This window comes from Xenopus laevis, chromosome 2L, assembly GCF_017654675.1.
Source record: "Xenopus laevis strain J_2021 chromosome 2L, Xenopus_laevis_v10.1, whole genome shotgun sequence".
Lineage (NCBI taxonomy): Eukaryota > Metazoa > Chordata > Amphibia > Anura > Pipidae > Xenopus > Xenopus laevis.
This window is the reverse complement of record NC_054373.1, coordinates 17837056-17853690: the sequence shown is the minus strand read 5'-3', so window position 1 is coordinate 17853690 and position 16635 is coordinate 17837056. Positions and strand designations below refer to the sequence as shown.

Below are 16635 nucleotides of genomic sequence, written 5' to 3'. Positions count from 1 at the left end.
TAAAGGTAAATTATCTCCCAAAAGTTCTGCAATGTAAACCCCGTTTACCCTGGTCAGTGAGAATTGCAAAATCAACGTTAATTTTTAATCAAATTTTAAAGCAAAATTCAGTTAATAAAGTTTTCTTAATAGGGACATTTATTTAAAATATATAAAGATATATGCAAAGTCTTTTTTGTATGGATAGTATTTGCATATTCTATATGCAGCGTCTATGGATTGGAGACAATTTTGCGATTCCACTTTTCAGCATGCCATGTTCACATTACTTTAGGAACAATTGTGAAAATGGGCAGAAAACACCCTTTCTCTCTAAAAAGCATAAACGATGTAGGGCTTGCGATGAGCTACTGAGCGGAAAAGCATTAGTTATGGCGGGCGCCCGTGTTCCCTTGCATATCACAAGCATTCATCTGGCTAGGAAATCATACTCTGATGCATGCAAATGTTTTCAGAACCTGGAATTTTCAATTATACTGCAGAGAACATTCTTCTTCTAAGTGAAAGGAGAAAACATTAATCTCCGACATTGCGTTTACTCTATAAAAAGAACAAATGCATATAATGCACACTCCCGAATATATATTTAATAGTGATTGATTTGATGTCATGCTTGTATATGAATAATAAGTCTAGAAAGCAACCAAAGAATCACAAATATCAGCAATAAACTTTCCAGTTTATTCAAAACTTGCAAAAAGAAAAAGCACTGTTAGCTTGTTGGCCGCTGCCATCTGTAACCGAAAATAAGGAAGACCAAAATAATTGTGATGGAAAGTGAAATCTTCAAATGCAGAATAATGGAATAACACAAAAACAAGAAGAACACACATGGGGTTAATTTATAAACACTGGGCAAATTTGCACCTGGGCAATAACCCATAACAGCCAATCAGTGATTGGCTTTTTCAGCCAGATGCAGGTAGGACAATGATATCAAACATCTAATTGGTTGACATGGGTTACTGCCCATTTGCAAAATTTGTCCAGTGTTTATCAATAACCCCAAAGGACTTTCCCCTGTGTGCTATCACCCCACGACATTGATGGGAAATTATAGTACAGGTATTGGATCCCTTATCCGGAAACCCGATATCCAGAAAGCTCCGAATTATGGAATGGCTCCCATAGACTCCATTTTATCCAAATAATCCAAATTTTTAAAAATGATTTCCTATTTCTCTATAATAATAAAACACTACCTTGTACTTGATCCCAACTAAGATATAATTAATCCTTATTGGAAGCAAAACCAGCCTATTGGGTTTATTTAATGTTTAAATGAATTTCTAGTAGACTTAAGGCATGAAGACCCAAATTACAGAAAGATCTGTTATCCGGAAAACCCCAGGTCCCGAACATTCTGGATAACAGGTCCCATGCCTGTACAAGTTTTTGGGGGCAACCCTCTTTGTCAGATTAAAATCAGGTGCAACTGAGAATTGTACCAGATGAAGGGTGTTGCCAAGAAAGTATCTGCCATAATTCTCTCCAATCAATATATATTGCTGGAGCAAAAGTCCACATGACCTTCCTGTATTGTAGTGAGACTGGCATGGAGTAGCCTGGGACAGGAGAGCACCAGAAAATAGCTGAATGGTGTCCTGAAGTCTATATTCTAGTCAACGCTGCACGAAAACTGATCTAAGAGGGATGGTGAGGAGAACTTGACCCTCACAAAGGCATTTGATAAAGTGTCTAAATGAGCAAATAAGAGATCTGCCCTGGTGTAGCTAAGGCATTTTGTTTTATGGCATTGTAGTTATGGAGTTTCTTCTTATCACTGACATCAGACAAATGCATCTCCTTACATACTACATATTAAAGCATCAGAGCAGTGATCCCAAAGCAGTAGCTTGTGAACAACATGTTGCTCTCCAGTCCCATTGATGTTGCTCCCAATGGCCTTAGAGTAAGTGCTCACATTGAAATCCCTGACTTAAATTCAAGTTTTGGAGCCATGAAGACACAAGTTTACTCCAACAGAGTCTCACGCATGGTGGCTGTCCACATGGGGCTATCAATTAGCCTTTCACAGCTGTTATTTGGCATCCCCAAAGCATTTTTTCTTGCTTGTGTGGCCCCCCAACAGTTTTTACATTCGAGTATGGCTCACGGGTAAAAAGAGGTTGGGGACCCCTGCACTAGAGGCTTGGCAATGTACATAGGTAACCGTTTGAGAAGAGGGGTCCAGGTACACAAGCCTCAAGTTTTTACCAATGAGCAACATTCAGATGTAAAAGGATTTGGGGAGCAACACAAGCATGAAAAATGTTCTTGGGGTGCCAAATAAGGGCTATGATTGGCTATTTGGTGGCCCCTATGTGGACTTGCAGCCTACAAGAGTCTCTGTTTGGCCATGAACCTATGTTTATGCTACCAAAACTTGCCTTCAAGCCTGGAATTCAAAAATAAGAGCCTGCTTGTAGGCCATTGGGAGCAACATTCAAGGGGTTGTTGAGCAACATGTTGCTCACGAGCCACTGGTTGGGGACCAATGTGCTAGAGTGCTTATTCTACTGTGAATGGTGCTGCTCAGTTATAAATAAGCCGAGTCTCTTAGCTGGATAATTGTTGGCTTTGCCTGGATGGACAGGCATATCCACTTGCCCAAACTGATGACCCAACAATTGACCTGTTTCTAATTTTACTAATTTGTCAAACTGGAAACGTTTTCAAGAAAATAAAGTTGTGTATGTATGAAAAGTTATAGCTGCCTTATGGCCACTGCTGGGCAGCCCTACTCTAGTGCACTATCAGCCAATAACAGCCAAAGGCTAAATATTAGAAGAATGAAATTCTGAGCAGATCACACAGCTTTCCAGCCATTATTTCTCAGATTAGATCCATTGTTTCAGTACAGAGCTCATTCATCAACCACAGCTACAGTTTTATACGCAATGTCGTATGGGGCTGCCAGCGCAGCACTCCTACAATTGCTTTTCAAAGCAATAAGCTGCTTCATCACTTTCTTTCTTCCAGGGCTCCAGCAATAGCCAGCTCTCTCCATTCTCTATTGATTTGCTTTTTCAGGCCATGCGCGCTCTTGTGTGTTCTAATTGTTAGTTACTATGCAAAATCATGTCAACTAAAACGGCAAACATACTGTCACAATGACGGGAACGTCACATTACAATGGAACTTTCTAAGCCGGCATCATAGTCTAGGGAATGGATAGGAAGATACAGAAATAGTTTTCTCTGTAACTAAAACTAAAGAAAAACCTTTTTTTCTCTGTATATTAAAAAAAAAGTTATAAGACAAAATCATTCAACGTGTCCAAGTCTGATCTGTATGAAGTATAATATGTCATTGTGGAGCTAAAGCAGGTCATTGACGTGAATACTGTCACTCGGCACTGTCGACTTCATTGCTCTGGTAATGATCTGTCAAAGAGCCCTTGTCAGTTCAGCAAGGAATTCTTCAGGAACATGAGGCTATTACAACTTATCTATCATCTATAGCAGGAGTCCCCAACCATGTTTACTTGTGAGCCACATTTAAATGTAAAAAGAGTTGGAGAGCAACACAAGCATGAAAAAGTCCATGGGGATGACAAATACGTAAGTGCTGTGATTGGCTGTTTGGTAGCCCCTATATGGTAGCCCCTATATCCCCTATATGGACTGGCAGCATACAAGAGGCTCTATTTGAGATTGCACCTGGTTTTTATGAAACCAAAACTTGTCTCTAAGCCAGGAATTCAAAAATAAGCACCTGCTTTGAGGCCACTTGGAGCAACAGCCAAGGGTTTGGCGAGCAACATGTTGCTCGCGAGCTACTGGTTGGGGATCACTGATCTATAGCATATCGTAGCCGTGGCCACTGGAGCTGGGGGAGGCACGGCTCCCCAGTCGTGTAGTGAGCTTGCCAGCATGTACTGAAAATGAAGGTCCAGTATCTGGGAGTAGTTGGAAATATCATGGAAATCTTTTTTTCTGTAATAATAGCTCTTTTGCTTCTTACATTTTACTGAAATATGACCGGCCAACAGAACAACAAATTCTTTCTATTCCACTGGCCGTCAAGTTCAGTTTGGTCCGTAAACCACACAATCGACCTATAAACGGCACTAGGGGCTATTTTGACCTCTGTGTACTTAAAATGTCATGGCCTATTTTGAATCTAAGTTTGGACCTGACTATCATTGATATTGCTCTTAATACAGTTTGAAATAGTACCAATGCAAAAGGTATGAATTCAACAGTCTGGACAGGGTTGGACCATGTGAACGCTGTACTGCTGTAGTAAGACAATGGTTCAGCTTTCGTACTTTTATATTTTCATGTATAGACTGTACATAAGCTGTGATTAGGTTATGTGAATGCATATCTGCCATTAACATATGCCACGTGTCTATGGAGGTTCTCATTCATCCAGGTCATGATATACAGTATCTAGTAGAGTTAAGCTGAAAGCAACCTGACTGAGTTTTCTTGAAAATGCTTCACCACTCATCCGTGAGGCTTCTTCAGTTCAGCTGAACCACCAGTTTTCTGGCCGTTTTCTCATAATCTAATACCAGTTTTAGGGTATTCTCCCCAAAATGACTAGCAATATGTATATGGAGATTCTTATTCATCCAGGTCATGGTACACAGTATCTAGTGGAGTTAAGCCTAAAGCAACTGGACTTTCTAAATTTTCTTGAAAATGTTCTACTACTCAACCAAGAGGCTTCTTCAGTTGAAAGAAAACCTAGAAAGTAAAGTTGCTTTAGACTTAACTTAGTCTTCAAAATAAATCTGCACGCACTCCTGCAACCATGGCCATGGAGGTTAAAAATTTAACTTTATTCCATATTAGTTAAAAGATATGCGTCCTAACGCGTTTCGTATCAACAGATACGTAATCATAGGCATAGTGCCTATGATTACGTATCTGTTGATACGAAACGCTTGAGGACGCATATCTTTTAACTAATATGGAATAAAGTTACATTTTTAACCTCCATGGCCATGGTTGCAGGAGTGCGTGCAGATTTATTTTGAAGACAGAGTTTGCCTAAGCTACGGGTTCGGGGCACGGCACCCGGACCATTCGGCTAACTTGGTGAGTGTAAAGCTCTTTGGCTGTTTTCTATTATCTAACAATTGGAGTGAAGGGCCTGGGGTCTGGACACCCAGGTCAGATTTTTCTGCTTGGTAAGGATTGCCTAGCGGTTTACATCAACGTAAAATTTGAGCAATTTGAGCAATTATATGCATATATATATATATATATATATATAAAGATAAGGGATTTGACCCGTAAAGTTTATAAGTGGTTTTGCTCTATTTATATATTATAATCAGTCCAAAGGAGATTGGAGCCGGCATTTTCTCTTTTTTGTTAGACTTAACTTAGACTTAACTCTGCTAGATACAATAGAAGCCCATCTTTTGAATTTCAGGTTTGTCTTGGCCACAGCCCCCTAAAACACCCCATTCCACCCTTTGCCAAGACCCCTGTGAGCTCTGTTTGTTGTATTTGGATAGATTAAGGTATGTTTCAGTGTCAGTATCAATGGATGTGGTGCACAGAGAGATGATGACTGGGCAGGCAGGCAAATAGGGCAAGTCCCAAAAAATCTGGTTGAGTTGACATGTCTGTTGTCAATATCGCCACATCAAAATCTGGCAGTTTTGGACATGCTGAAGACACACCTACTGTCACACCAATAACATTGCCCAAAGCAAGTAGGTTACTATGAAATATTGCATAGGATGCAGACATGAAAAAACAACAAATGCATAAAATCTGCATAATCCAAGATCTGAAATAGTTAAATCTCTACCCATCCTTAGTGAGGAAAAAAAAATACATACATTATAAGTACTGTGTTTTCTAAATGTTTTCTTCATTTAGAAAACGCAGTACTTATAATGTATGTATTTTTTTTTTTGGGATGTCATGTCTGTACGTGTATGTCTTTGATTATTTATAAAGAAGTTCACATACTGTATGTATGGGCAAATTGCTCTCTCTATTCTTACTTGCTATTACCACAATAACGGTAAGGCGATTTAGGGAGATTTAGTTGCCTCACGAGGAAACTTCAGGCGACTTTGGAATACGAAGTGCCTCGTGTGGCATGCCGCAGGCGATTTTTCATTCTAGCCGGCAGAAGAAGCCGTTCGGGGAGATTAGTCGCCCCCAAAGAAGAGGCGATTAGTCAGAAGGCAACTAAATCTCCCGAATCGCCAGGTCACACCCTAAGCCTGTAACTTGATTGGTTCCCGGCTGTGCATACGCTCCTGAATCACCCCAGTGATACCTTGGGACCCCATTTTAATACAATAAATTGCTGCTTAAGATAACACAGAGTGAACAGTAGAGGGATGGACAAGGATATCTAGAGGAGGCTTTTTCTGCACTCCTGACAGCTACAACTCCCAGCATCCTCTGCGGATTCTGATAATATTCCGACAAAAGAAGCCTATCTCTGCTCATCCAGAGATCCTCAGTGAGTGATTAATGGCCCACTATAAAATACTTGGGGAGGGGTACCTTTTCATGGCCCTGTTATTTTCATAGAAATCTTAATATTTGCATAGAGAGATATTAAGGCTAATAGAATATTCTTTCAGCGTGAAATGACTGCGTTCCAAGCTTCCCAGTTCCAATTATTCTGCGTTGCTGCATGAGTGCGAGGAGATGTCACAAGCGATTTCATTTAAGAACAAAGCAATTTGCAAGACGGGGGGCACTTCCCTAATGACAATATTCGGCTCAACGTATTTGTATGCAAAGAAATTGCCTGGGTTGGCGACAAGAGCATTTACCCGTTGACCATTCAGCCCAGCCTTCGAATAATCGTGTCTTTAGAGTTAATTAAAAATCTAAATAATTCAGAATGTTTTATTGTATTTACAGCAGGGACTCAGATAAAGGCCAGTTTGTTTATTAGAGGGGCATGAGCAATCAATTTACTTCTATGGCAGGGGAGTGTGTCAGGCCATTTTAATTACAATAAGGCAACTTTGAGCCTATTCAGTTGGTTCATTGATATATCTGAGTGGACAGGCATTATAATGGGTTAACTGGTGCCCAATCAAAGATTGCTGGATGACATCAGCATGTGTCCAATCAGGGGTAAGTAAGGCCATGCCTATTTGCAAAACACTAACCATACATGCAATACGTTTTAAAAGTAAATACAAATATGGGACCTGTTATCCAGAATGCTCAGGACTTGGGGTTTTCCAGATAAGGGGTCTTTCTGTAATTTGGATCTTCATACCTTAAGTCTGCTAGAAATCATTTAAACATTAAATAAACCCAATAGGATTGCTTTGCGTCCAATGAGGATTCATTTTACATTAGTTTGGATCAAGTACCAAGTACTGTTTTTATTATTACAGAGCAAAAGGAAACATTTTCTTAATTATTTCTATAAAATGGAGTCTATGGGAGATTCCCTTCCTGTAATTCGGGGCTTTCTGGATAAAGGGTTTCCAGGAAACGGATCCCATATCTGTACAGAGTTTATTACTAGATTACAATTGCTAGATAGACAGACAGCTAGAAGTATCTATGCATATATATTTATAGGTACTATAAGTATCTAAATTTTGTCTGACCAATGGCCTTTAGATGTCGTCAAACTGCAACCCCCATCATCCTTGAGCTATTGATAGGTAGCAGGGAACAGACCTGGTCTGGACAATTATTTACTGTGCAGTGCAAATAAGAATGGTTTATAATGCAAATAAGAATGGGTTCAATCTAGGAATCTAAAAACCACTCGACCATTTGGAAGATACACATGGATGTCTATAAATGCATTTACATACATTGGAATAACAGGCTCATACAGTGCCAAACTAACCTTCTATCCACATAATCGGCATCAGCACCTCCCCACCAGACGTCAGAATCATCCTCTGCATCTGCGGAGTCAAAGCTTTCACTTTCTTCGGCAGACGGGCAGCACACAAACTCCACTCCCCGGAATTTATCGATTCCACATGGAAGGAGCATTCCGTATTCATGGAGACTCATGCTCTTCTCACTGCAGGACTAAATAAAGAAAAAAGCATCCTTCTTAGACCCTTGATTACACTGCACGTGGAAATAAAACTTCCTAAGAATAGCCTAAAGATGGAAAGTTATCAAAGGGCAGTACAGGGGCTCATCTTCCCCTAAAATTGAAGGATGGGATAGGTTATACAAGCCACTGCAGGTGAATAGACATATAACACTCATTAAAGGGGACCATTGGATTGTGTGGACATCAAAGGATGGGCATGTACCAATTGGTTCAAAAATAAAGGGAGAAACCAATTAAAAAGTAGGCAGATCAATGAAAGAAAGCCTTTCAGGGGCGAGAAATTGAGACATAAGATAATGACACAATAATGATCATATAATGATGTTGATAAACAGGCAAGCCCCCCCCCCCCGCCTTTTTTTTACCTGCCTCATTCAAATATAAAAAGAGCATAGAAAAAGTTCCTGGGGTGCCAAGTAAGGGCCATGATTGGCTATTTGAAGGCCTCTATGTGGAGTGGCTGCTTAGGAGTCTCTGTTTGGAAGTATATCTGGTTTTTATGTAAGCAAAACCTCCAAACCAGGAATTCAAAAACAAGCCACTGGGAGCAACATCCATTAGGTTGGTGAGCAATATGTTACTCAAGAGCCACTGGTTGGGGATCACTGATCTAGGTTTTAATTTAATTTTCTTAATTTAATCTGCTTTCATAGGCCCTATAAACCAGGAAGGTGCTTGACAAACAAACCAAAGGTTGAATAAGAGAGGCAGGTTATTATTATTAACAAGTAAGAGGTGAAGCCTTACATATTGGCTTCCTTTTGGGGGGAACTGCTCTTAGCAAACAAGCATTAAAGTGCAGTATGGCTTAGTATATAGTTCTAGCTACAGAATGCCACAAGTTTTCACCTCTTAATCGTTACTAATAATAATAATAAATATATGGGTGGTTCCTAGCATGAGGGCGTTACCTCTTTGGCCACAGTGTGCCAGTGCAGGTGAGTTTCACAAATGTCCATCCTTTCCTGATGAAGGAACTTGCACTTGTCTGGAACGAGCAGCGCATCACTAACAAACTCCCCGACTGCAAGAGAGAGAGAAGAACAGAAAAGAAACTGTGAGCCTGGTGTAACCTTTCCTAAAACATGCCCCCAAATTACCTTGAGACACAAGAAAACATTAGGAATCTGACAAAGAACACAAGAAAGTGAAGGCCCAGCTCACCGGTCATAACTGAGATCCATGAGATATAATATCACACATTACAGCCATAGTGGTTGGCACTGCAGCCACAGTCAGTTATTACCAATAGACTATTAGTTCTAACATAAAAGAAAGTAGAATGTTAAGGGCAGAGACACACGCTCAGATTTGGGGAGATTTAGTCGCCCGGCGGGGGGACTAATCTCCCCAAACTGCCTCCCGCCAGTGATTTACATTTTGGCCGGCGAGAGGCAGCTTGTTTTCTGAAGTTGCCCGAAGCTGCCTCACGAGGAAACTTTGGGCGACTTCGGAAAACGAAGAGCTCCGAGTGACATATCACCGGCGATTTACATTCTAGCCGGCAGGAGGCAGTTCGGGGAGATTAGTCGCCCCGAAGAAGAGGTGATTTTTCGCCGGGCAACTAAATCTCCCCAAATCTGAGTGTGTGTCTCTGTCCTAGAAGTGATTGCTTTCAGATGCTGCATCTCTCACTGAAAGGGGTGTTGACCTTTAAATTAATTTTTAGTGCTGGTATGGGACCTGTTATCCAGAATGCTCGGGACCTGGGGGTTTCTGGATAATGGAACTTTCCATAATTTGGATCTTCCTACCTTAAGTCTACTAGAAAATCATGTAAACATCATGAAATAAACCCAATAGGCTGGTTTGGTTCCAATAAGGAGTAATTATATCTTAGCTGGGATCAAGTACAAGCTTCTGTTTTATTATTACAGAGAAAAAGGAAATCATTTCTAAAATTTGGATTATTTGGATAAAATTGAGTCTATGGGAGACAGCCTTTCTTTAGTTCAGAGCTTTCTGGATAACAGATTTCCGGATAATGGGTTCCATACCTGTACAGTAAGTTCAGTGCAAAAAATACAGCAGAATCGTATTCATCTTTAAAGCTTTAGTTCTAAACCGTTTATTGGAAAAATGCTTGGAATAACTCATACCCCCATTCCAGCAATAAATATTATATCTCTCTGCATAAAGCAACTTAAAAGCACAGCAGAATTCTAAAGGGGCCACACAATGTAAGGTCATCAGTTTCAGAGAATGAATATTCAAAGATGAGGCTATAAATCAACCCGTGCAATGGAGTCTTGTAAAATAAACCATAAAAGCAATTGCAGCTGCTGACACAGGGCTCAGGAGTCATCTTGTACAGTGCAGTCGGCAATCTGGGAGACGGGAAACACCTGCACCCCAGCAGTCAGAATAACTATTATGGGAATTTCTTATCCACCTATCACAATATCAGCACAGAAGACTTTGGACAAGGCCATAAGCAATCGTTTAAAAGCAGTTTCATGATACAGCATACCTCCCAACTGTCCCTTTTTTCAGAGGGACAGTCCCTCTTTTGACAGCTCAACCTGCAGTCCCTCATTTGTACTGGAAAGTCCCTATTTTCTCTACACTGAACAGCCAGAAAAAGATACAAAGTTTCTAACTTAATTGGTTTTTGGCAGAGAGCCCAGAACAGCTAAAAGGTGCAAATAAGATACTTTGTAACAATTTTGAGTAAAGTAATTGATTGGGAGAAATATTTTCAAACTTTCATAACCTGACAAATTTTGTAAAATGAACATGGTAATTAGGGGGTGTGGCCACCAAAATGTGCGTGGTCAAAAATGTCGCCATGCTACGCCTGCTAAATGTTTTTCCTTCCAAAATGTTGGGAGGTATGATACAGGTATGGGACCTATTATTCAGAATGCTCAGGACCTTGAGCTTTCAGGATAAGGGATGTTTCCGTAATTTGGATCTTCATACCTTCAGTCTACTAGAAAATAATATCAACATTAAATAAACCCAATAGGCTGGTTTTGCTTCCAATAAGGATTAATTATAAGCTACTGTTTTATTATTACAGAGAATTTGCATAAAATTGAGTATAGGGAGACAACTTTTCCTTAACTCTGAGCTTTCTAGATTATGGGCTTCCAGACAAGGGATCCCATACCTATATAGGTTCATAAAGCCTTACAACCACCGGGCTGCGAGCTGTGCCGAACTGGTCCATCTCTGGTCCCAGCTGCAGTCTACAATAGTTGCAAAAAACGATGAAAAAGGTTCTAATTACCTGCAATCTCAGCTCCCTGATGCGCCATTGCCATGACAACAGCTGTGCGAAACCCAAGGACCAAAATACTGTTTGGACAGTTTCAGGTAAGCCTGAAGTGCACCCACGCATCTACATCCCCCCGTCCTCATAACAATTGTCTTGCTTGATACTGGTCCGTGGTGCAAAAAAGGTTGGGGACCTAAAGACAGCACGGCCCGTCCATCCATCTACTTCAAAGAAGTCCACTAATTTCAACTAGAAACACCTCTACAACAGAACATATTTCTCCAGAGATGCAATTGGTTAAAGGAAAACTTTTTCCCAAAAATAGATAGTTTATATTATATAAAGTGACGTATTAAAGAATCTTACCAAACTCTTATATATATTTAAGTAAATATTTCCCTTTTACATCTCTTGCCTTGAACCACCATTTTGGGATGGTCTGTGTGCTGCCTCAGAGATCACCTGACCAGAAATACTGCAGCTCTAACTAACTGGAAGAAGTGTGGAAGCAAAAGACACAACTCTGTCTGTTAATTGGCTCATGTGACCTAACATCTTTGTTTTGTTTGTGTGCACCGTGAACCATATGATCCCAGGGGGCGGCCCTTATTTTTTTTTTTTAAATGGCAGTTTTCTATTTATGCTTACCCAACGGCACATACTACTAAAAAAGTATATTATTATGAAAATGGTTTATTTACACGAAACAGGGTTTTACATATGAGCTGTTTTATGCGATATCTTTTTATAGAGACCTACATTGTTCGGGGGGTATAGTTTTCCTTTAAGGATATTGCACCACAGGTGGCACTGGAGGCATCCCACGGGCAAAACACCCGGTCATCTGTCATTGCACCTTAAATCTGCGCAGCAATGCTCTACATAGTCCAGTAATATTCCACTGTGTCAGTTACAAATAAAATAACATTATTAAGGGCATGGCCAGCTAGGCAGAAATCAAGGTCACAGATGTATCATAAATATAAACAGAATATGTATTTCAATGTCCTCAATGTAATACTGCAGGAACAGTCCTTATCCCTGTAAAGAAAGATACAGGTATAGGATCTATTATGCAGAATGCTTGGGGCCTGGGGTATTCTGGATAATGGGTCTTTCCATAATTTGGATCTCCATACCTTTAGTCTACTAAAAAAAATAATTTAAACATGAATTAAACCCAAAACATTGTTTTGTCTCCCATAAGGATTAATTATATCTTAGCTTGGATCAAGTGCAAGGCACAGAGAAAAAGGAAATCATTTTTAAAAATTTGGATTATTTGATTAAAATGGTGTCTATAGGGGACGACCTTCCTGTAATACAGAGATTTCCGGATAACAGGTTTCCAGATAACGAATCATATACCCGTACCATTAATTTATAACCAGAATAGGTATGTACTGTGCTAAGCATAATTCTACAGGGAAATATAGTGGCCCCTTAAAGGGTGGTTTACCTTAAAGTTAAGATTTACTATGACTAATTCTAAGCAAATTTTCACTTGGCCTTCATTTATTTTTTTTTTTTAATAGATTTTGAATTATTTGCAGCCTTCTGACTTTTTCCAGCTTTCAGTTGGATTTTCACTGACCCCATCTAAAAAAACAAATGCTCTGTAAGGCTCCAAATTTATTGGTATTGACACTTTTTATTAGTCATTTTTCTATTCAGTCCCTCTCCTATTCATATTCCAGTTTCTTATTCTAATCAATGCATGGTTGCTAGGGGAATTTGGTCCCTACCAATCACACTGCTTATATTGTAAACTGGAGAGCTGCTTAATTACAAAAAAAATCTCAAAAACCCAAAATAATATATAATAAAAATCAATTGCAAATTATCTTGAATATCAAGAATACTAGTCGCCGGCGGTATCGCTTCGGATTTCCCACTGGAAATTTGTATTCTTGTCGGTGTGAAGGCATTTCGTGGAGATTAGCCGCCCGCATTAGAGAAGATTTGTAAACTGGGCAACTAATCTCCCCATCTGCCACACGCCGCAATTCGGGGAGATTAGTCGCCTGGCAACAAATCTCCTCTTCTAGGAGATTAATCTCTTATACTGTCTCCCCTGCCATCCCGCCGGCTAAAATGAAAATCGCCGACGGGATGGCACTTGAATCGATTTGTTATCCGAAGTCGCCTCACGCCAGGCGACAAATCTTCTCTTCTTTGCGGCGACTAATCTCCCTGATCTCCCTGAACCTTCTGCCGGCTAAAATGTAAACTGCCTGGGGGCCTGAAGTCGCCCGAATCTGCCAGTGTGGCCACTCCCTAAAGCTGCCCATAGACGCATAGATCTGATCGTACGAATCCAGGATTCGTACGATATTCGGACCGTGTGTGGAGAGTCCCGACATTTTTCGTCGGCCGTTTGGACGATCTGACAGGTTAGAAAATTTCTGTCGGCTGCGGGTAATATCTCTGCATGCGTTGCCGATCGTACGATTTTCAGCTTTGGTTGGACACAACTTTCATACGATTGCTGTCAGGGGCAGAACATCGGCTCATCTGTTCTTACTACTTCTGAATGTTAAGACTTTCATCTTCATGGTTAGTGGCAGGTCGGGAGATGGGAAAGTCCGATCGTACGTTGATTCGTACGATCGGATCTTTGTGTCTGTGGCCAGCTTTAAGGTGCACAACCCCTTTAAAAGAAAAGGCTTCAACATATTGTGCCCAGGTAAATAGTAACTACCCTAATTACAAGATAAAGGAAGGCTAGCAATAGATACACAAGGATGAACCTGGATTTGCACATACAAAGTAGGTCTCCAGGAAAGGCATCAAAGTAATGGATGAGTCCCCACAGAAAAGGCAGTGCACAAACAAGCAGATATTCGTATTAAGTAATGAGAAATCCCTTTGATCTCTTGAGCACAGGAGGATTAGACTGGTTGAGATAAAAATACACTGAAAGCCTAATCTCAGCATGAGTCATTCCTGTTACTGAGGGATGCGGCATAATGATGAAAAGACAAAGGCAACGTTAAAACTTCTCCTTCCTGATGGAATCTCACAGCACGGAACCCGTACACTGAGCAGCGTCGCTACACCACAGATACTGAAAGAGATTTAACACTAAACCCTGTGGTCAAAAATATACGGTGCTTTTGTTCTTATTTGGTCTATTAAATCTGGTATCCTGGAGGCAAACAACATGGAAGTTCAAACATGTAGGACTAGAAAATGGAAAACATTTCCATTGTTTTTTGGACTGGCTTCCGATACTGGTTGATGGGAACGACAATGGGTCCCTGTTTTAAATAAACGATGAGGTCAAAGTGGCATATATCTCTGGTGTCAACTGTCAGGAGTCAAAGCATTCCATAAACATAAATACAGGTATGGGAACCATTATCCAGAATCCCGTTATCCAGAAAGCACCAAATTATGGAAAGACCATCTCCCATATTTTTATCCAAATAATCCAATTTTTTAAAAATGATTTCCCTTTTCTGTATAATAATAAAAAAGTGACTTGTACTTGATCCAAACTTAGATATAATTAATCCTTATTGGAAGCAAAACCAGCCTATTGGGCATATTTAATGTTGACATGATTTTCTAGTAGACTTAAGGAATGAAGATCCAAATTACAGAAAGATCTGTTATCCAGAAAACCCCAGGTCCCAGCATTCTGGATAACAGATCCCATACCTGTAATAACAACATGATAACAGCTATTTGGAAGTAACATAAGTTTCTATATTCCTTAAAAAGTAATAGGGAAACTATAATTACTTTGCATGGCTGTCTCCAAATACCCACCAAAACAGTGTCTACTGCAGTGATCTCCAACCAGTAGCTCGTGAGCAACATGTTGCTCTCCAACCGATAGAATGTTGCTCCCAGTGGCCTCAAAGCAGGAGCTTATTTTTGAATTCCAGGCTTGGAGGTATGTTTTAGTTGCATAAAAACCATGTGTACTACCAAATAGATCCTCAAAGTAGGTTGACAATCCACATAGATGCTACTAAATGGCCAATCACAGCACCTATTTGGCACCCCAAGAACATTTTTCATGCTAGTGTTGCTCCCCAACTCCTTTTTCTTCTGAATGTTGCTCACAGGTTCACAAGGTTGGGGATCCCTGGTCTACTGAACCTCCATAACCGACACAAGCCAAGTGCTCTCTTCTCCTACATGCAACTTCTCTCTTTGTCCAGTTCACATCATTGCTGTTGCAACTATACTCCTAAGCTGGCATAGGATCATCAGGAAAGAGAACCCGTGGACCAAAAAAGGTGGCAGGCAATCAGCAGACAGAAGCATTATCTTTAAAAGATGTCTCCATGGCACCACGACTTCTAGATCTGAGCCAACTTTTGCCATGTTCAATGCATGAAAACCAGCAAGCTCATAGAGAAGGCTTCATGGACATACCAAGGAACACTTTAAAATACATTTTTATACAACCACATCAAGCGTTATTTACATGGTTGCACATTATTCTTTTACTGCATGTATTCCACTGAGCAGAAAAAAAAGCCAACGATAGACCATCATCATTAGATGACAACCAGCCACCGAATCTATACCGGACATCTCTTCAAATTACTGGAACTGGTTATTTAAGCCACGTCTATCAGAGTTGACATTTTTGGCAATTCCGTGTTTCCTACTTTGTGGCAGCAGTTTGGGAAAAGCCTTTTCCTATTTCAACGCATTGATGCCCCTATGGACAATACAGAATTGGTTTGCAGAAATGGGAGTGGAAGATTTTGACTTTACCCACTGGAACACCAATGAAAGCCAGGCCTGATCCTCACCATCAATGGGCAACTTTTTATGTATGAATGGAAGCAACTGCCACCGACAATGTCCCAACATCTATTTGAAAGTCTTCCCAGAATAGCAGAGGACAATAGCAGCAAAGGGATGACCACATTCATATTAATACCCTTGATTTTGAAATAAGATGTTGGACAGGCAGCTGGCCATATTGTGTATTTGCTTTGAAACACGACCATCAGCAACACATCGACTTCATCTTCTACCCCACCAGACAGTGACCCACAGAACAGAAAAGTGTAATAATTGGCATGGTTTCTATGGAACAGTATTTAAGCAAATGATCACAGTCCCTGGGATTCACGGGCGCTTGCTCTTATTTTTGCTGAGTATCACTAAATGAAGCCAGAGGACCATCAGGATACAAGACTTACCAAACTACTTAGGATGACATCAGCTTTCTACTAAATAAAACCTTTTAATGCTGATGATTATGTCCATTTAGGGAAAATTTATGGTTCGTTATGGGGCAGATTTATTAAGGTACGAGTTATGATTTCCATGACAATTCAAGTTTTCATGTTTATTTTTTTGGCGGGGTTAAAAAAAAACTAGTTTCAAAAAAAAAAAAACCCCTTGAATTTTTG

At 40.2% G+C, this 16635-nt stretch overlaps 1 protein-coding gene across 4 annotated transcripts in view; it reads right to left on the bottom strand.

Moving 5' to 3' along the window:
• app.L (amyloid beta precursor protein L homeolog) overlaps positions 1-16635 on the bottom strand; it is a 145047-nt gene that overhangs the window by 53017 nt on the left and 75395 nt on the right. For all 4 annotated transcript variants that reach the window (XM_018244877.2, XM_018244878.2, XM_018244879.2 and 1 more), the window contains 2 exon segments: positions 8943-9055; positions 7810-8000 (listed from right to left, as the gene is read on the bottom strand). In XM_018244877.2, the coding sequence (XP_018100366.1) occupies positions 7810-8000; positions 8943-9055 (304 nt within the window).